Below are 22,232 nucleotides of genomic sequence, written 5' to 3'. Positions count from 1 at the left end.
GAGAGAAATGGTGAACAGCCATATGAAAATAAAATGCTTCTTCACCCCCCCCCCACCAACCATCTCTATCATTAGTTTTGTTTGAAAGAAGGAACTGTGCCCCACAAGATCTGTTGAGGTTATCCAATAGCAGTAAGATTAACATAGTTAAATATTTCCTCTGGATGATTGCAGGTAAACCATGAACAAGGAGGGAATTCCAAGGAGAAGGAGAGGAACAAGGTAGAACTGGTAAATGTGGGGCCTGCGTGGTGAAGAGAAGAATATAGGTGAGAAGAGTAGGAGAGAGCCTGAGTGGAGGTGGTAGAAGAATTGCCAGTTTAGAGGAGCAGAGACCACAGGTGTAGCAGTATAGAGAAATGAGGAGGACACAGCAGCTCTGGACAAGAGGCTGGAGATGTTTGTGAATGACTTGAGACCATTCTGTCAAGGACATCATTTACATGGAGTTACAGTATGGCTGAATGGTTAAGAAGTTTGCTTTGCCCAGGTTCAATCTCACTGCATGGCATCTTTGTCAAATATCATTTTCTATAGCTTCAGAGTTGACTAAAACCTTGTGAGTGAAATTGGGGAGATGGAAACAGCATACTACAGACCTGTCAGGTAAATTATACCTGTAATTCAAAAGACAACCTTGCCACACACTGTCTAGTTGATTCTATCTTCAAACTACATTCAGGGTGCATGTGTCTGTGGAATACTCAGCTACTAACGCATTAATTCAGGAGCAGGTAATCCTGGTTATCAAACACATCCTTATCACCAAATGATGGAGAGGAGGATCCTACCGCCGCCACCATACATCTCGACATTTATGCAACACCATCCCAGAGATAGAAGTAATACTTTCTTGAATGTCTCTCTTGAGTATTTCAGAGAATTATTAGCTAAATGGTTAGAAGTTCATTTAGGACTGAAGTACCTCCTGAGCCTGTCAAGGAGAGCCAGTCTTTGCTCAATCAAAGTGTATTCTTCAGAGATGGTGACTTCCGATATTTGTTATGACCTTGAAGACCTTAGTCGTGTGTTGTTCATATTTAATGGAAATAGGAAGGATATTATTTTGTGGATGTTGAGTGATGTCTTTTGTAGTATAGAAGGAAACAACATTGGCATGACCACCATTCCTCGTTGGAGAGTGTTTTTGAGATTATCACTCACAGGGTCAGTGCAGATTTGGTGGAAGGTAATTTGTTGATGACATAACCCGCCCCCCACCCTCCCACTCCCCCAAAAAACCCTTTTGGGGAACCACCACAGGGTTCTCTATGCAAAGTTGAGCCATCCATAAACTAATTGGCTTTAATGCCAAAAACTTTTTCCTGAAATGGGGACGCGTCTTTTATGCCATCAAATACAGCAGGTTGTTGTCGTGTAGTTGGCAGGATGTAGGGGACGAAACCAAACCTTATTAGAACACACCAAAGTTGATAGAATGTAAGAGAGAGAGAGAAAGAGAGAGATAGAAGGGAGAAGAGAGAGAGATAGAAGGGAGAAGAGAGAGAGAGAAAGAAGGGAGAAGAGAGAGAGAGAGATTCATCAAGACAGAAGATGGAGTTGGAGCCAACAAGTGGATAACCTTTACTTGGAGGTTCACTTCCTATCACTCACAGTTGAATGAGATGCAGGAAGGCAGATGTTAAATGGCAATGACGATGGTGTATCAAGTGCACCTCCACCACCAAATATCTTGATGGCAAAGGCCTGACCACTAATGACATGAGAAAGCAGGTTTCCAGTAAATAAAGCTCTATGAAAGCAAGAGAGAGAGAGAGAGAGAGAGAGAGACGGGTGTCAAGATGTTCGAGAATGTTGATGGCTGTCCCATCACTTTTGAAATGCTGGATAAACAAACAATGAGATGAAAGTTGGAGGGTTCAGAAGACATGCCCTTCTTGGAATTGGGTCATGCTGGTTTCCAAATCTGGGGATAAATCTATGCTGTAGATAACTGAAAAATTTGATGAGGGTAAGCAATTTATGATGAATTGGGAGCAGCCTTGTTGGCTTGAAGCAACTGAGAAGGCTTTCACAATAAGCGTTTTGGTTCATTGAGTGTGAAGGTATGGAGAGATGGTGAGCGGTGGGGGGAGAGAGGCAACTAGTGTGAAGTTGGATGCTAAGAGGACAGAAAATGAGGGGGCTTTCTCTGCAGAGGAGTTGAGAAGGGGAAAGAGTAAGGTTGGCTGAAATACCTTTGATTAGCTGCAGTTTTTGAAAGAGCAGACAGCTTGCAGGATGTACACAGCAGAGAGGCATCTTTCATGTTTCGGATGAGGATCTTGCAGAAGTTTTAGGAAATGGAGGATAAAAGCCGTCCAGTTTTCCCAAGGGTTGCAAACAGACCATGCTGTTTACTTAAGCGGTTATGAGTGAATTCCTATTTGTGTTGGTTCTGGGATGTGAAGGGACATGACGTAGTTGAGGCAGTGATTGGATGACGGATACATGTGAAGATGGTTGAAAGAGGCTGAGTTTGAACTGTGTGTGTGTCAAGGATGGAAGCACTTGTAAAGAGTTGAGGATTGCAAAAGATTTGGCAAGAGTACGGGATAAGTACGAGAAGCAAGAAGAGTTGCTAGCCTTCAAGATGATGACTTTTGATGGGAGTGAAGTATCCTTGATGTAAAGAAAAATATGAAGAGTTTTTGGTGGTTAAAGGAGTTGGGAAAAGAGGAAGTAGATCTCTAACCCTTTAGCATTCAGATTACTTCTCTGTCAAATGAAATACTTCTTTATTCACATCATTTTGAATTAATCATGCATTATCTTGTAGCTTCAAGATTTTCATGATGTGACTGTCTATTTTTAGAATGACATTGTAGGGTAAGTGTGAGAGGCCAGATTTGGCCTGTTTAAAAACTAAAGGGTTGAAGGAATGTTGTAATGAGTCTCCAACATCTGGGGCAAGTGTTGCAGAACTTCTTTTTCAATTATTACTACTTTATTGTATTTTTCTTTTTAAATTTTACACCCAAAACAAATGCCCCCGAATCCTGGCAGGACTTTGCCCTTGGAGGAAAACTTTGAGTTAGAATAAATCGGTGACATGTAGGCGAGGGTCTTAGAATCTACATATGTGCATGCAAACATAACCTCTCGAGATATATGTAGTATGTTAGGTTAGAACAGGGGTTGGCAAGGTGGTCAATACTAACCACAGGGAGTCTATATGGCTACCTTAAGGGGTTGATAAACACCTGAAACAATTTGGAGCATTAAGGGTGTTGAATTATTAGCAAACCAAATCTAGACGAGCATGGGTAATTTAAGGCTAGAACTCACAACCAAATATTTGATGCAAAGACTAGTATTCACCAAACATATATTTCAATTGAAATATTCCAACTAAATCAATATGACTGAATTTTTATTGTTTTTTATCAATTTTATTAAGTATTTTCATTAAATTTTTAAAAATATTTTTTACTAAAAAGTGGTAAAGACACAAAAAAATGGAATTATTGTTTTAAATGAAGAAATGTTTTTATCAAATTATCGATTTTAATCTCGTTTAAGAAATTTACATGATGGGGATTGATGAGTTCGCAATGATTCCATAAAGGAAAGTTTGGTGACCCCCTGGGATGGATTTTAGGTGCGGGGTGAGAGAGTGAAAACCAAAGAGGAGGTGTCATTCACATGTTTAACTCTGAACACCAAATAAATTAATTTTTAGAAATAAATAAAATTCAAGATTCAATGTTCTTCTCAGCATAGTTTTGAACCTGCAAGTCCTTATACACTTGTCATTCAACAAGCTAGAGTTAGCAACCAAATCTCCCTCAAATGACAACCACATCAATTCCAGTACTTGGCTGACCCTGGAAAGATGAAAGCAAACTTTACCTTGGCAGGATTTGAACTCAGAACATAGAGAATGACTGTAAGTACCACAAAGACATTTTCCCAACACCCAATCATTCAGCCAAATAACTCATAAATCACACTCTTTCATAGAGCCTCCAAGTCATTTTTTTAAAAATCTGTGTCTGACAGGATATACCACCACCACCACCATCAACACCATTTTAACTTCCACTTTTCCATGCCTGCATGGATCAGATTGAATTCTTCATGGCAGCAATATTGAGGAGAGGGATTCGGTTGGTTCCGCTGACCCCCAGCACATAACAGGTACTTTATTTTATCAACTCCAAAAGGCAAAGTTGACCTCAGAAGGATTCAAATTCAAAATGTCAGAGTTGGAATAAATAGTACGAAATATTTTGTTTAATGTTTTAATAATTCTGCCAATCATCAATTTTACAAGAGAAGAAATATTAAAGAAAAAAAAAACATGGAGTGTTATTCAGGCATTTCTTGGTATAATATGATTATTGACAAAACAAAATTGAAATGATGGAATTCATTTTAAGTTCTAAACCGATATTTGCCATCAACCACACCATCTCCCTTCTTCATCACTCACCACATTTTCCTCTGCCCATCCCCATCTCTAACAATGTTACTTTCCTCTCCCACATTTCATATTTTGTAGGGTGGCCATGTATCTCCCCTACAGCAAAATCCATGAGCTTGTCCCCCTGTCATATTTCGGTCTCTCAATAAAAGGCATAAAACCACCCCACTACATACTCTTCACTCAAGGAGTCATGTTCTACAAGGTACTTGGTGATCTCACTGATGCTGGTGCCATAAGAAAATGACCCACTCTGTAAAATGGTTAGTGTTAGGAAGGGCATCCAGCCATAAAGCTGATATTTGAAGCTTGACAGTCATGCAGCCTGTGAGATCCTGTCAAACCAATCAACCCATGCCAGCATGGAAAACGGACATATGATGATGAAATATTTAAATATTATCATGATCAGCATCATTTACCATCCGTTTTCCATGTTTGCATGAGTTGGATGGTTCGACAGGAGCTGGCAAGTTGGAGGCCCTCACTAAGCTCCAGTCATCTGTTTTGGCAGGGTTTCTATCACTGGATGCCCTTCCTAACACCAACCACTTTACAGAGTGCTCCACTGGGTGCATTTTTACATAGCACTGGCCCACGGGCTTTTTACACAAAACAAAAAATACAGACGCTATTAGCATTAGTTCTTTTCAACATTACAAAGCTAAGATGGAGAGAAAAATAGAAAGACACAGACTTCAAGAAACATTTTCTCTAATTGTATTTGGATAAACTGTAGCAGCTGAAAGGAAATCTGCAAGGTGGGTGTTTTAAATATTCAATATAAATATGGTTGGCTCTCATATATTTTAGGGAATTGAAAAACTTTCAGTAGCTAAGAATATCCATGCAATTAGTAGGAAAAAAACCTTCCTCCAGGAGTGTCTAAACTCTGAAAGCAACAATCAAGTGAGATAACTCCACTGATAAGATCAGTTGATTGAATTTTTTTTGGTCAATAGAGACAATGGAGATTGATTTAATGAGTTTGGTCTTTGAAACCAAATTGTAAAAGCAAGGCATGTTTCAGTATTACAGGACCTCTTCAGCTGAGCATCTACTCCATCACAAGTCTATATATGTAGAAATAAATGGAATGTAGTGACACTAATTATGAAGATCTATTATGTGAGTGATTGAAAATACTTCAAGAGAATGTTTTATGATATTGATGAAAAAAATATTCGGAATGCATCAGTAATTTTAACTACCATATTTGCTGGGATATTAGACTTTTTTTTTTATATCTTTAAATGTATCAAATAATTGCCCAGCATCTAATGTAGCTGTATTAAGGATGGAAGGCTGAGTACCATAGACTAGGGAGCCAAAATGAGCCGAAGCCTGCTAGGTCCATTAATTGATTGCTTTTAATAAAGTAGTGGAAATAAGCCAAAACATGAGTCTGTTAGCATAAACTTAGGAAAAAGTGGCTTTTGGTACTTTGGCAGTTAAGTGGGGAAATCCCATTATGTCATTGCATCTCCTTTCCCAGCATACATAACCCACACCTAATATTGGTCTTTCATTATTTAATAATTTTGTTACCTATAAGAAACATTTAAAAAAAAAATTATCTAAATGAAAATTCTTGTAGAAAGATGACAGGAATGTTAAATTTCCATCAGCCTGTCAACTCCCTTGCAATGAATGGATGACAAGAAAAACATAGCAGTGGTGTGTGCCACCCTGATGACTCGTTACAGTTATACAAAACATAGACAGACAGAAGTACAAGTTTTACCTCTCGTATGGCGGTTGTCTTGGCCAAAATATAAACAACTGTACAATGGATCAGAAGGGAAATAAAGTAGAAATATGGTTCTCTCAGAGCATAGTTTATATTTAGGATAACTTTGTGGCTTTCATATCTTAATCCAGTATATTGTCACAGCATTGTATTTCCATGCACAGAATCATTTATCTTCTCAAAAAAAAAAAACACTTCAAAATATCTTTCGATAAATCTATGATAAAACATATTAAATTAGTTTTTTTTCCACAAGATAACCTTGTAAAATAGGTGCACCTTATGCAAAGGTGCATATTATATAAGAGTGCATCTTTCAACACCAGCAAACATGGCAGCTATTGTTAAACTTTGTACAAGAACACGAGAAATGCCAAAATAAAAATAAGACCAAGCACACACACACACACACAATCTGCTGAGGGAAATCACACACACACACACATATATACACATACAAAATAATCAAATGGAGCTAATATTTTACTTTGGCTGTAACTTTAAGTAAGTGAAGCAGACGACCTATATATATATATATATATATATATATATATATATATATATATATATCAAGTGGAACTAGAAAGACATGTAAAGAGAAGCAAAACAGTGGAGCTTTTAGAAACCTCTATTTATCTTACTACTTTATTCAACAACAGTTGACCTTTACGATATCACACAACATTATTAGAAACCCGAGGAAAAATTCACAACAACCAACAAACAAGATCACTAACACAAATCTGTTGGTTCTTACACAGACAATGGTACTAATTTCTCAACACGGTTTATCCTTCACCATATATAGACTAAAATAACCACAAACTTCGATTCACAACCATATTTTTGTAAGAATAATACTGAATTGCTGTCTGTGAATGTATCTTTCAATTCATTTTGATAAAACCAGCTTTTTAGTGTTAATGCACTTCTACAGAATTCATGTTTCTTCAAAACAAAGTCCAAGAAATTCTCCTTGAAACAAATCGGTAGTCCAATAGCTGCCTAAACTTGTACCCATCAATGTGTATGGTGTTGATGCCATGTAATAAGCACCCAGTCCACTCTGTAAAATGGTTGGTGTGAGAAGGGTATCCATCTGTAAAAAACATGTCAGCCAAAGTAGACAGGGGAGCTTGGCACCAGCTCCTGTCAAACCACCGAACCCATGCTAGCATGGAAAGTGGACATTAGATGAGGATGTATATAAATAAATGTATACACATGGGAAATGAATAGTGCTAGAAGAGCTATATATCACCTTCACTCTCACTGTAACACCTTTCCAGGGATCAGATGGAATTTGTTGAGGCAGATGCCCCCTTCCTGTTGCCAGCCGTCACCGATTTCCAAATAAGTTTCCATGGGTAAACATGTTTTTTCCCAGAATGCTGGAAATGAATGACACCTCTTGTATGACAGTGATCATGTCAAGACAAGCATACACATGCTCACACAAATATACATGTATATATATATGATGGGCTTCTTTTAGTTTCCCTCAACCACATCCAATCATAATGGTTTGGTTGAACAATCAGCCAAAGCAAGCAGAAGACATTTGTCCAAGGTTCCACAGGGTGAAACTGAACCTGAAACCATGTGGTTGGCAAACAAATTTCTTACCCACCTGGCCACATTGGTCACCCTGATACAGAAGCACCAAAGACATCTAAGGACTCCTTCCAGAAACGCCTCAGTACCTGCCATGTTGATCATCAGTGATCTGTTCTTGTCACTAAGTGTGAGCATCTCAATATCCTCCGGGCAACAGCCTCTGGGGTGGGGTGGGGTGGGAGTATTCAAGAAAAAAAAAAAAAGGAAGGAAAACAAGGACACTACAACCGTCCCTGGTCAGCCTCTGCAGTTGTGCCTGTTTGTCCTGAATCAGACTGGTTGAACATCAGCAAGTCTGCAACAGACATTCACCTCAGTAAATCTTCACTCACTAAGCCAAGATGAGTGTGTGTGTGTGTGTGTGTGTGTGTGTGTGTACTTATATGCATGCAAGTGTATGTGTGTGTAGGTATATGTACACATGTGCATGCGTTTGTTTACAACAAACAAGTCATGATGGCCAATATAAAAAGTTCATTATGTTAATTATCAATGGCACACCATGCCAGTTACAAGTGCATTCAACAGACTAAGTGGTGGGGGGGGGGGGGAGAAGGTAAACTCTGCACTTATTAAGTTGTTAATTATGTATCTTTCTTAAATAAGTGGAAAAGTTTCAAGATTTCTATGAGGTGATTGTTTTATTCTTAGAATGACATTGTAGGGTAAGTGTGATAGGCTGGATCTGGTCAGTTTGAACATAAAACAGGAAGAAAATTTTGGCCGGATATGGCTGGTTTAAATGCTTAAAGGGTTAAAAGTGACCAAAAAATTTTAGACTAACCCCCACACAATTCAGTTTGGAGAGACCAAACTGTTTGTGTCATCAGCCCTACTTCCACTACAACTGCAGACTGTTGGAGCAGTTGAGCTTTCTAGGACATTCATTCAACATATACACACACATATATACAATAACGCTCGTGTGTGTGTGTGTATAGGTGCAGCCATGGTTGTGTGGTAAGAAGTTTGCTTTCTAACCACATAGTTTCAGGTTCAGTCCCACTGCATGATACCTTGAGCAATAGCCTGAAGTCTACCAAAGCCTAGTGAATAGATTTGGTAGATGGAAACTGAAAGAAGCCAGTCATATGTGTGTGTGTCCGTGTGTCCCTGTCCTTCTTTGTGATTGTCCCCTACCAGTTTGTCTACATCCCCATAACTTAGTGGTTCTGCAAAATAGACCAATAGAATTAGTATCAGACCTGAAGAAGAATAAAAATAGGTACTGTGGTCAATTCATTCTATGAACAATCCTACAAGGCAGTGCTCCAGCATGACCACAGTCAAATGACTGAAACAAGTAAAAGGATAAGAGATAACATATATATACACACACACCTACATACATACAAGAAGGGCATCCAGGCATAGAAAATCTGTCTCAACGAATTCTGTTTCACCCATGCATGGAAAAGCGGATGTTAAAATGATGATGATGATCATCATCATCATATACAATGTGTGTATGTGACTACATACATACATACATATATATATATATATATATATATATATATATATATATATGCTCGAAATACGAGACTAGAAAAACAGTCAACAACTGATGAAGGGTCGTTCTTTATGTTTGTTTTGTTTTCCATTTGTGTCTTTTGTTGTTCAAAAGAATAGTTCATGTTCCATGTACTCATGCTTCGTATTTTTTTGTTGTACACATTTCGTGGCATCCTGTGCACACATGCATATATATATATATATACACATATACATTATTTATATTATTATATGATTGAACGCCATGCATCCTCTTCCAAGTAAGTTTTATCTATCTATCTATCTATATAAATATATATACACACACATATAAATACACGTGTCATGTAACTGGCACCCATAGAAGTGGCACGTAAAAAGCACCTTTTGAGCGTTGGATCTCACAGAGGCCAATGCCAGTGGCACATGAAAAGCTCCTTTCGAGTGTTGGGCCTCACAGAGGCAATGATGAATAACCACGACCTTTGGCATTATGCCGTGCTTGAGAAGACCCATCAAGCCAAGTAAAATTGCAGTCATGGCAGATACTGGTGTCATGCAAATGGCACCTGTGCCAGTGACACGTAAAAGCACCCATTACACTCTCCGAGTGGTTGGTGTTAGGAAGGGCAGCCAGCTGTAGAAACCATGCCAAATCAGACTGGAATCTGGTGCAGCTTACCAGCCCTAGTCAAACTGTCCAACCCATGCCAGCATGGACAATGGATGTTAAATGATAATAATGATGATGATGATGATACACATATACATGTATGTGTGTACACAAATTATTCTTACAACACTAAAAAAAAAATACAAAAGAAAGACAAAGGACACAGAGAAATTATTAACCATTTAACAGGAACCACTTGGAAGCCATTTGAAAAAGTAATATTTTGAGGTCCCATTTAAATATATTTTAGAAAGAGGAAAAAAATAAGAGGCCACAGAGGCATAACTTTAAATAAAATTCAAATCATAAACAATGTTTTCTTTTAAAATTAATGTATTTAAAAAGATCGTTTGGGCTGAGTCCCATTGCAAGGCAAGTGTCTTCTACGATGGTTTGAGTGGATTTGGTAGACAGAACTTGTGGACTGGTAGACAGACACGTCGAGTCTATTTACATGCGTTAGGAAAGGCATCCAGCCGTAGAGATTATGTGTGACATGAAGCGCGATACAGACCTGCAGCTAAGTCAGATTGTGTCAAACCGTCCAACCCATGCCAGCACGGAAAACGGAAGTTAAATGATAATTATTATGATGTGAGTATGTGTGTGTGACCCCCACCGCTTGACGACTGGTGCTGGTTTGTTTACCTCCCTGTAACAGTCCTTCGGAAATTTAAACCGATAGAATAAATACCAGATTTGAAAACAATAATACCGGGGGGAGGGGGAGAAAGTGTTCAACTAAGCCCTTCAAAAGGCGTTGCTCTAGCATGGCCACAGTGAAATGACTGAAACAAAAGATAAGAGAGAAAGAATGATAAGCTTAATGGAATGTAGACTGAACGAGAAACGAGAGAGATCGAGCAGGATCAATGAATGACGACTCGGAGTGACTTCATGGTTCAGTTAACAGCAGTTGCAGGAGGAGGTCAGAAGAACAGGTGAGGGGGGTGGAATCCCTGCTGATAAGCATTTTCAAACCAACCCCATACACACACACACACACACACACGCGTATGTATGCCATTTACGTCCCCACACAGGCGTATTTAAGTCGTGTCCTTTCAGCAGTCATGCATATATATATATATATATATATATATATATATATATATATATATATATATATATATGTGTGTGTGTGTATGTGTGTATGTAGAAGGTTGAAATATATATATTTATTTACTTATTTACGTATTTCGTCAGTTTTGCCAAGTTGGTCGGTCAGAACGTGTTCATGTGTGTCTACAAGACATTGGACGATGGAACAAAAAGGAAAAAAAAAGGCCAGACAACAATAGACACGAACGGAGAAGGCAGAGCGACGTAGACACGCCAGACACAGACATATAAAAACACTTTCAGACATGGTTTTTGTTTTGTCTTTTTTTATTTTTGCCCCCCCCCCCTACAGACATATAAACTGCCACAACATATAAAGTTAAACTTCCTTCATCTCCCGACTATTTGTCGAGAGACGGAAAGCCTCTTGCAAAGGATCCAGGGACTGACATCGATAAACCATTTCTTCACCAAAAAGAATAAGGGAAAAAGAAGGACTACTACCAACTGTGTACGTATGTAATGTGTGTGTGTGTATATATATATATATATATATATACATATACACACACATTCACGCGCGCGCACACATACATATATTATCCACATAGATATGTACACACACATTCATACATAAATGTGTATGTATAAATAATTAAACAAACCAGTTTATATGTATGTGTACATATATAATTAAACAAATGTTTATATATATATATATATATATATATATATATATATACACACACACACACACACAGATACAAACACATTGTTTGGGTTGTTTATAGAATAAAAGCCAGTTCTGTTTCAACCAAATTAACTATTATTGACAGAAGCAAAAAAAAAAATTAAAATCCTTATTAAAAAAGTAGCTAATTTAATAATTAACAAATGAAAATAAATATTAATAGTGACAAACTGCAGAATAAGTGATGAGAGATATTAATAGAGAAAGACAAAGTAAATATATTTGTGTAGTGTTTGAGGATTAAAGAGAATGTTGGAGAATAAAACAGGGCCATGGGCCATAACGAAACAGGGAGTCGACAAGGGAACCAGGATCATAAAATGAAAAAAAGTTTGAGTGGTGAGGGAGGGGTTGAGAAATAACAACTAAATAGGAAAATGTATGTTTAATCATACATGTGTTCGTTTGTATGTGTATAAAATACACACATACGTTATATAGTGTACCATAATTCACACATATACAATTGTATATTATGTTGATATAAATATTTATATGTTAATATAAATAAATGCATATGCATGTATATATATATATATATACATATATGCACACGCGTGAATAAGCATGCATATACACACATTATCTGCACACACACAAATATATATATATATATATACACACACACACGAACACACACCTATATACATAGAAACATATCACACACGTGTGTGTGTGTGTAAGTATGTATGGTAGAGTGAAGAGAAGTGTTGGCGGCAGCCCTTGTGTTTTCACAATTCTTATTTTTCCGAAATATAGGTCAGCATGTCCACCACCTCCAGGCGTTAAGTTGAGGCGCGCACCTCCTCCATCACCGCCGCTGCTATATCAACTTAAATCGCATCATCAGTTCCCTACACATTTTAAATTCACATTTTTATATTACGTGTTGTGGTCTCCTCCTCCATAAAAACAGCCGATAGTCACCTAAAATAGCAGCTTTCCAACTGATGTTGACGATGGTACTGGCTTCTCACAGAAATTTCCAAAGTCAACAGAAAAAGAAGAAAGAATAAAAGGCAAGTTCTGGTGGAGCCAAAGATTCTAGTAGTCGTAATGGAATTGCAGGGAAGAATAGAGAAATGTCTTTATTCCTGGCTGACATCAACATCCATCTCTTTGTTTTGGGAAAGGAAAAACGAGGCGGAAGGCAGGGGAAGCCCCTGACTGGCAAAATGTGACTTGAGACTACAACTTCGTTCAATAGTTTTACATTTGAGAAGGAAATTAAAGTGTGTTTGGTAATTAAGGGGAATGGCATTGAAAATAAATTGCATAGATTTATATAAATTGTTGTTTTTAAAAAAGAGAAAGAGAAAATAATGTTACCGTGACCTTGCTTTTAGGCTCTTTGACAAAAATACATTACACGTATATATCGATTGATATATCAACATACATATGCATATTTATACATAAATATCCATACACATATCTACACGTAAATATACACAAAACAAATATATACATCTATGTATACATAAACATATAGACAAGCACAAATGTGTGCGTGTTTATAAGTTTAATAACCAAACTAAAAATTAAAAAAATAAAAAGAACTGTCCAAAAGAAATGATTCTTCTCGTTTCCTTTCCTCAAATGGAATCACATTAAAAATCACTCAAGAAAGGATTCAAGTGTTTATTACCCATGGAAGTTTCCAAACCATTTTCCCTGGAATAAATGTTATTCCTAAATTCCCTCTTAAATCAAAACCTTCCATCTGCCATATTAGGGGGAGATATGAGAGGATTAGAACGGCTTAGCTCCTTCTTTTGCAAATAAAGGAAAACTTTGGATCATAAAAAGTTACATTTTGAGGATTTGGTCGACCAAACTAACAAAATTATAAACGCTGACAAACATATTACATGAGTGCACAAACGGGAGTGTATACACACAAATACACGTGCTTATATTAACATTGTATATATATATATATATATATATATATATATATATATATATATATATATATACATATATATATGCACACACACACATATATGTATACATACACATCTGTATTGGATATATGTGTATGTATATATAGTATATGCACACACACACACACACACACACACACACATATATATATATATATATATATATATATATATATATATATATATATATATATATATAAATGAAACACTCAAACACTGAGATTTGAAGTTAGATGTCACTACTGTTCATATCATCTGTGGATAAATTCAAAATTTGATGATATCACCAGTAGCGGCATATATGTATATATATATATATATGCAATACATAGGTATAAATAGATGCATATATGTGGGTTCGTGGTGGTTATAGAGAATCCTCTTTAGTGTTGTTTGTATGTTGGTGTAATACAAACGCATGTGTTTGTGTGCGTGCGTTTGTGTAATATAAATAAGCATGCATGTGCGTATGTGAGAGGAATGAATTAGAAGGCCACAATAGCAGCATGGCACGTTTAGTGTTGGAATCAGGGCAGAGGTGGAGAGGCAGTGAAGTTGGTCTAAGAGTGTCATCAACTTGGGTTTGAAGTGTTACTGTCTTTCAAGTAGCAGACATTAGTACTAAATCGAACATGTATACAAGTGCGCACACATACATGTATACATATGTGTGTGTGTGTATATATATATATATATATATATATATATACACACACAATTACAAACGCACAAACTTGAAGTCGTTTGAAGATGATGTTTTAAATTAGATAAGAGAATATAAAAATAAACAAAGCCAGTCATCACTTGACCAATAATAATAATAATAATAATGGTTTTCTGACACGAAGACAGCAATTGTGAGGGGAGACGGACCCCAGGAGAGATGAAAGGTATAGAATGCCCCAGCAGGAATTGAACTCGTCGGAAACAACTACACCAACAACAATAATGTGTAACATTAATGGTAAAAGGAATAAAGTATTTTGCATAAATTTCAGAACATTACTGGAAGATATTTTATCCTTGTTGAAGGAACAATAGGGAAGTTGTCCCCGGAAGAATTTCGAAATCAGAACCTAAGCCAAAATAAACAATCATGTAATTAATTTTTGAAGTCCTTTATAAGTGGAGAATGTCTTTCTAAACAAAACAGGAATGGAGTATCAGAATTTAAAGAGAATAAAGAAGTGTTGGTGTTTATTTCCCGATGATATTCAGCAATGTGGCTCCAACTATTACAATAATATTTGTTTGTTTTGAAGACAACAGAAAGCTAAGATATTTTGTGAGAGAATGTCAGGCAGAGGAATATATGACATTCATGCTTTAGTATTTTCCTACTGGGAAAATTTAGCGACCACAAGGAAATGAGGATTGAAACCGGATCACAAATTTGATTAATTAAGTATTTACCTCTGTATCATCCAAACTATCAATAACAAAAGACAAAGCAAATTTTGAGAGAAGATACAGTATATTTATAATTATTATTCCATGACAGCACTATTTGAACTCAAGCAGTATTTAAAAAAGCCAATCTGTTTGCAGGGCAGAAATGTTGTTTTAGGGGTTACAAATGAATGAACAGTTAGACAGCAGAAAGATCAAAAACCTTTATTATTCTATAATAATTACGAGTCAGATTAAGTCGACGAACGACCCACGGTTTGGTTAACTTGTGGCAGTTACAGAACCACATAACCTTTACCATTCTAGTAATTAATTAACAGTTCGTTACTAAGACAAACCAACGATCCATGGTTTAATTAGGTTGGATTGAACTTTTGACAGTTGCAGACTTACTAACAGCACCACAAAACCTCACCATTCTACTAATTAACACTTGGAATTATTAAAGTAAACGAACGATCCACGATTTAATTAGGTTGGGGTAACTTTCAGAAGCTGAAAACACCATAAAACCATACCATTCTAGTAATTAACTCCGATTAATTAAGGCAAACCAGTGATCCATAGTTTAATTGGGCTGGGACAAACTTTTAGCAGTTACAGACTAATTAACACCACAAGGCTTTACCATTCTAAGTAATTAAGTCCAATTTATTAAGGCAAACGAGCAACCACGGTTTTTAATTAGGTTGGGGCTAACTCTTAGCAGTTCCAGACTTTTATTAACAGCTGAACAGAAACAACCACACACACACACACACACACAGAAAAATATATTAAGACCTTATTTTAAAACCGTAAAAAGTAATAGAAATTTTAAAATATGAAAAACAATATGAACCGAGTAATAAATATAAATATGCAGGAGATAGAGAACAAACATAATAATGTACAAGTGGGGGGGGGGCAGCGGAATATGGGAAATTGTTTAAAGTAGAAGAACGTTATTAATGACAACAATGTCGACCAAGTGAATTCCAAGCTTGTTTCACTCGCAAATATTTCACTCCATGTTTACTTGCGTTTTTAGATATTTCTTAAAACAAAAGCAGCTTTTCATGGGGAAACGGTCCTCCAAAAAGCTTGTCAGTGGGTTAAAGTAAACATTTAAAATAGTTTAGTGAGGTGGGAAAGAAAGAGAAAAGTTGGAAGTTGGTTGAAATGTCGGGAAGTTAGAAGGGCGGCAGGGCAGAAGTATGTCAAATATTTCAGACATTCAAATCCCGTCAAACAATCAGCCAGAAAACATTGCTGCCATGCCAGCTTTATACAAGAAGCAGAGAGAGAGAGAGAGAAAAACCCCAGCATGCCTTCCTCTCTATTTCTCTCTCTGTCTCTCTCCCTATTTCGCTTTGGAGCATACATCCAACTGTTTTTAGTTTCCATACTTAGTCGATCCTATTACAACACTTCATTATTAATTCAACTTGCCATTATTATTATTAATACGTGAATGTATGTGTGTATATTTATATATATACATACACACATATTTAGAACGTTCTTGTACAAGTTGCGCCAAAAATCTGCAATTTCTTTGAATGTTTAATACTTTAAAGCATTGTGAATCTTTGTTTCCCCCCGAAACAAAACAAAACGAAAGCAAAGACAAACATTAAAGGAAGGAAGGATCATGATTTTCAGTTTTTAAAAAAATACATAATCTGACATTATGTTAAAACCTGAAGAATTTCAGAAAAACGGGGCAAAAATTCTCCGCCGCCGCCAATAATTATCAATTTGCCGAACAATTAATCTTCGATACTTAAAACATTTCTATCTGCAGAAATTTACCAGTTTTGGCGCAACTAAAATTATTTGCAACTGTATTCTAAAAGAACGCACGCACACATGTATATATGTGTATGTATATATATATATATATATATATATATATATATATATATATATATATATATATATATATATGTGTGTGTGTGTGTGTGTGTGTGTGTATGTGTATATATATATATATATATATATATATGAATAAAAATTTGTTCACGTAATATAACATACACAAGCAATATTATCTTGAAATATTAAAAGAAATATATTAAGTAATGTAAATAGAATTTGTATTTATAAAAGAGGACAGTCTTAACCGCCACAATAGCGTGTGTGTGTGTGTGTGTGAACAATATACATACATAGTGCATGCTCTCTATATACACAAACACACACATACTATATAAATATGCCTCACTCTTTTTAACTGATTTTATTTTCACACGATCGAAACTTTTAAACTAACATTATAAAACGAATGATTAATTAAATGTTCTCCAGTCTATCTCCGATTACATACAACTCATATTTACAATATTATAAACTGTAAATTGAATCTTGAAACATCGAAACACAAACAATGCATGAGTTGTGTTGTTTACAAATAAAGTGTAAATTTTCATTATTTCTAAAAACTCCAAGTAAACAATGACAATCATTTCTCATGTTTCTTTTCCTCTTCTAACCATCAACCTACCCGTATAGAACTTCTAATAAAATATCGGTCTCTCCTCTCTCAGGAAATTTTCGTTATTTCTTGGGAAATTGTTAGCAAGCCATGACTATATCCTCGTGTCGCTTTCTTCCTCTTGTATACCCAGCTACCACATCAATCTACCCGTATATTCCACCAATATATCAGCCCTTTCCACATTTACATAAGTTTTATCAAAACATTACTTTATCAAAAATGTCTTGCTCTCTCTCCCTTAAAAACTGTTAGTAAACAATCTCTCTCTCTCTATATATATATATATCGTAATGTCGCTTTCTTCCTCTTATATACCCAGCCACCATCAAACTACCCGTATATTCCACCACAACCATACCCATTTGCAGAACTTTTAACAAAATCTCACTCGTAAATTTTCGTTATTATAAAACTGTTAGTAAACAATGTCTATTATCTAATGTTTGCTTCCTTTCCTGCAGTATTACCCAATCACCAAACTACCCGTATATTCCACAACCACAATCACCTCAATCTTTTACCCATTTACAGAACTTTTAATAAAATCTCTCAGTCACTCGTTTCTTGCAGAGGCCGCACTGCAGCACACACTTCATTGTTCTACCTCTCCGCGCTCTCTCTCTCTCGTATTTTGACAGTAACATTCTTCTTTCTTCTCTTGTCTTTCTTCTACCATTGCTACTATCATCAAACCGAACATGTCATCGTGGCTACTGCCTCGTCTCCCTCCCACCACCGACTAAAACACTCCTCTTCCCAATTTCCTCAACAACTGAAGGAACTCGAGAAATACAAGTGACGAAACTCGAAAGAAAACAAAAAACTAATAAATCCTCTTCTTCTCTCCGTGATCAACCCTTCCCGCTCTCATCCCAACTAATTCCCCGCCATCTCCACCATCTTGTCACTTTCCTTACCGCCTTCAAAGTTTTTACTTACTGTTACCACCGTTACTCCTCTCTACTCTTACTACCACTCTCACTACTATACACAACCACCATGACTTTCTCTCTACTCTTACTACCACCACCACCACTACCACTACGACTGGCCGAACTAAGTACTTTTCCCAACAATTGCCCCACCATCATCGTCTTCATCATCACTTCGTTTATCTTTGTGATTACTTTTAAATTTATATTCCCCTTTCTACCATAACAATTCGACAATTATTTTATTAAAAGAAAAAACGTGGGTAAAAACTAACAGCTTCGTTATAAATAAATAACAATGATTTGAAAAAAAAAAACTGCTAGAGTTGTTAAAAAGGCCAAGGGAGGAAGCAGTAGAAACGAGCAGAGAGAAACAACAAAGTGCTTCCTCTACGACTTCTTCACATACGACTACTCTTACTACTACTCTTGTGTTGCTACCAAACAAGAAAACACGAGGCGTTGCAATGAAAGAGGTGGCGGCGGCGGCGGCAAAGCTTTGAATAACAGCAGATGTTCAACCACCACCACCACTAGTAGGAGTAGCAGTAATAGTAGAAGGATTAGTAGTGGTAGCAGCAATAATCAGAGCAATGGTAGCAATGTGTGAGTAATAGTAAGAGTAGGAACAGTGAAGAACAAAGTTTTCTACTCAGAGAGTGGGAGGAGGAGGAGAAACACGAAAAGAGGCAAATCAGAAAAACAAAAGAAAAAGTTAATAAATGCGCACTCACACTCACCTCTCCCTTCCACAGTCACTCATTCTATCACTCACACTCACCAACACGCTTTCTTTTAATGCCAATCGCCTTTTTCCCCCCCTTCTTTCTCTATATCTAACGACTGTTTAGGAGTGAATTCTGCCTGGAGCTGACTTTCAGACATTATCCGGTCCTAGAACAAAATCTCCAAAGGAACAAACAACATGGACGGAAGAGAAGAAAAAAATGATACATAAATACACACACACACACACAGAGCCAAGGATAAGGAAAGTGAGAGTTACATGTAAATACAAAGAGAGTGAGCGGGAGAGTTACATGACTATGCAGAGAGAGGGAGTTACATGTATATACAGAGAGGGGGAGAAAGATTGAGAGAAAAATGAACAGAAAGAAGAATCGAAAAAATTATGTATAATTTTTTTTTCTTTTTTGATGAATACTCACCACAAAGGCCGAGATGAAACGGTACTCTTGTTTCTAAAATGTAACGGAGTTGTTGTGGAAAAAAATGAGAATTTTTAAGCTTGAAGAAGCAAGCCAGCCGCTGGTATGTGAGGAATGGCACAAAGAATCTGGACTACGTCGGGCGGCCGGGCTGTCAGTGCGCATGTGCCGGGCGTAGGGGCGGGCCGACCGACCGACACGTAGGGAGAAGCTAGCAGCTGATCTTATGGTGCTCGGGCACCCAGGGTGGCTTGCCAATTCATCACTCTTACAAATATTATCTCCATAGAATACACATACAGACACACACTTGTATATACCTCGTTGCTTACACACAACACCATAATGGCCCGGAGATGGGGGGGGGGGGGGGGAAGGTTATAACATTTGTGTAGATTTCTAAAAAATGTTGCGTCAAAACTTAGTTTCGTGTGTAATAATTGTAACTATTACAACTGTCGCGTCACCGAAGACCGAGTCTTTGAATTCGCCTTCTGCCTCATTCTCTGATAGTAACTTCTGTTATTCATTCCATCCATCCAGACTTTCAGATTTTCCTTTCATTGCAGTTAGGCCTCTTAGGGTAAAAACACGAGCTTTGTTTTCGTGTGTGTGTGTGTGTTTGTTATATATATAATCAATTCCATAACATTGTGTGTAAGGAAAATATATATATATATATATATATATATATGTGTGTGTTAAAGACTTTCTTAATATTTGTATGTGTATAATATGCGCGCAAACGTAACGTTTTCGTTTATCTTTGATCACTAGAAGTAAGAGAAAAGTATGTTGTTCTCTCTAACTATTCCAAGTATTCAAGCACTGCACAATAAAATATGCGATCGTTTGTAAGGTAATCAAATGATTGATTACATAATCAATATTAATTTATATCACATATATAATATTCTGATTTATCTCGATGTATCAGTAGTGTCGGTTGGTTGTCAACGCATAGGAGCTGATAGAAATTATGCTTATCTCTAAGTGAATGTAGGTTTTTTTAAACAGCGACATTTTGAACACGTGAAAAATGTCTGGATTGCTATGAATCTCCCCCCGCCTTGCTTTCTACTTTAAACTACTCAGAAATAGCAGAATATTTATTGATTGAAAGTTTGATTTTTTAAATAACTTCACTGTTTGTTGTCAGATTGTTTTTTTGTTTTTCTTATATAATTTTTTGGTTGTTATTTAAGTTTTTAAACAAAATTCCTAACATCAGCATTAACTTGACTGTAATGACGACTGAAGTAGCTTTTACTCTCTCTCTCTCTCTCTCTCTCTTTCTCTCTTTTAGATATGGCAGCTAAATCTTCCTCAAAATTATACTTTACACCGTCTTAAATAAACAATACATTATACATTTCAACAATTTAACTCTCGATGTAAAAATAAACTGGATAGTAACGACTGAAATATTTTCGATTGTATGTCTGCTGCTCTATCGGGTCCTGTCCTAGGAGGGAAAGCTAAATTATAACTTTCTAGCAGGATTCTAATTCCACTTGTATATTTAAAAAAAAAACAAAACATCTCTGGTATGCGAAACTTTTATATTCCTGCAATGTTCTCAAAGTTTGGAATACTTTTTAGCAACGGTTTAAGTTCCTAGTTTAGCACAAACAAATTAAACCCGCTAAAATCTTCTATCCCAGTCCCTCCCCTCAATCAATGGCAAAAGTTATGTCTCGTACAATAAATATATTAATTAACAACATACATACCTGCTGCCAGCTGTAAATCTCTGACGTAGTTATCGGTAAACTTACAATGTTCATATTGGAATTAGTAAATATTTTCTCTCTCCTTCTCTTTCCTCCTCTCTGCTTCCACTTTAAATATTTTTGGTTATAAACTTTGTAAACTCCACAGTTAGCAGTGATCACTTAATTACCGTTATTACTCATTAATATTATTATTACTATCAACGAGCGATGTGTTTTCCTTTTCTTTCTTCTTTTACTCCATGTGGTTAATTTATGGTAATTAATATGTCAATCGTAATAATAATCCATTTGCTATAATAATATAAAATACTGGCGGAAATTCCTAAGCAACTCTTACAAAGCGAGTTGCTGGCCCTGCAGCAACTATTATGGAATTTGGTAAAATGTTTTAATATTTAATAGTTTGTTTGGCTTCATTATTTGTTTGTTTACTAGTTTTTGTTTGTTTGTTTGTTTTTTTAGTTTTATTTGTTTTTTACTTTTATACTTTAACGTCAATTAATCGGTCTTTCACGGTAACAACATAGCAATTATATATACATACACATATACATACATACATATATATATATATATATATATATATATATATATATATATATATATATATATATATATATGTATGTATGTATATGTGTATGTATGGGGGGACGTTATATATATATATATATATATATATATATATATATATATATATATATATATATATGTATATATATATATATGTGTGTGTGTGTGTATTATGTATGTGTGCCTGATTTATTATTATTAATTATTTTGTTATTTT

At 36.1% G+C, this 22,232-nt stretch overlaps 1 protein-coding gene across 2 annotated transcripts in view; it reads right to left on the bottom strand.

The window, feature by feature from the left end:
• The window catches only part of LOC106867323 (transcriptional enhancer factor TEF-1-like), a 123,038-nt gene extending 101,089 nt beyond the window's left edge, over positions 1-21,949 (bottom strand). The window contains exon 1 of one of the 2 annotated variants that reach the window (XM_089348431.1): positions 21,443-21,949. In XM_089348431.1, coding sequence (XP_089204557.1) covers positions 21,443-21,496 — 54 coding nt within the window. In that variant the 5' untranslated portion in view covers positions 21,497-21,949. Of the gene's footprint in view, positions 1-19,709; positions 20,695-21,442 lie in introns of those variants that run through there. The other variant, XM_089348432.1, reaches the window with a different exon arrangement.
• Positions 21,950-22,232: the final 283 nt, after the last annotated feature.

The sequence above is a fragment of the Octopus bimaculoides genome, chromosome 3 (assembly GCF_046866305.1).
Source record: "Octopus bimaculoides isolate indiv1 chromosome 3, ASM4686630v1, whole genome shotgun sequence".
Lineage (NCBI taxonomy): Eukaryota > Metazoa > Mollusca > Cephalopoda > Octopoda > Octopodidae > Octopus > Octopus bimaculoides.
Note: the sequence above shows the minus strand (reverse complement) of the source record. Positions and strands in the feature narration are given on the sequence as shown.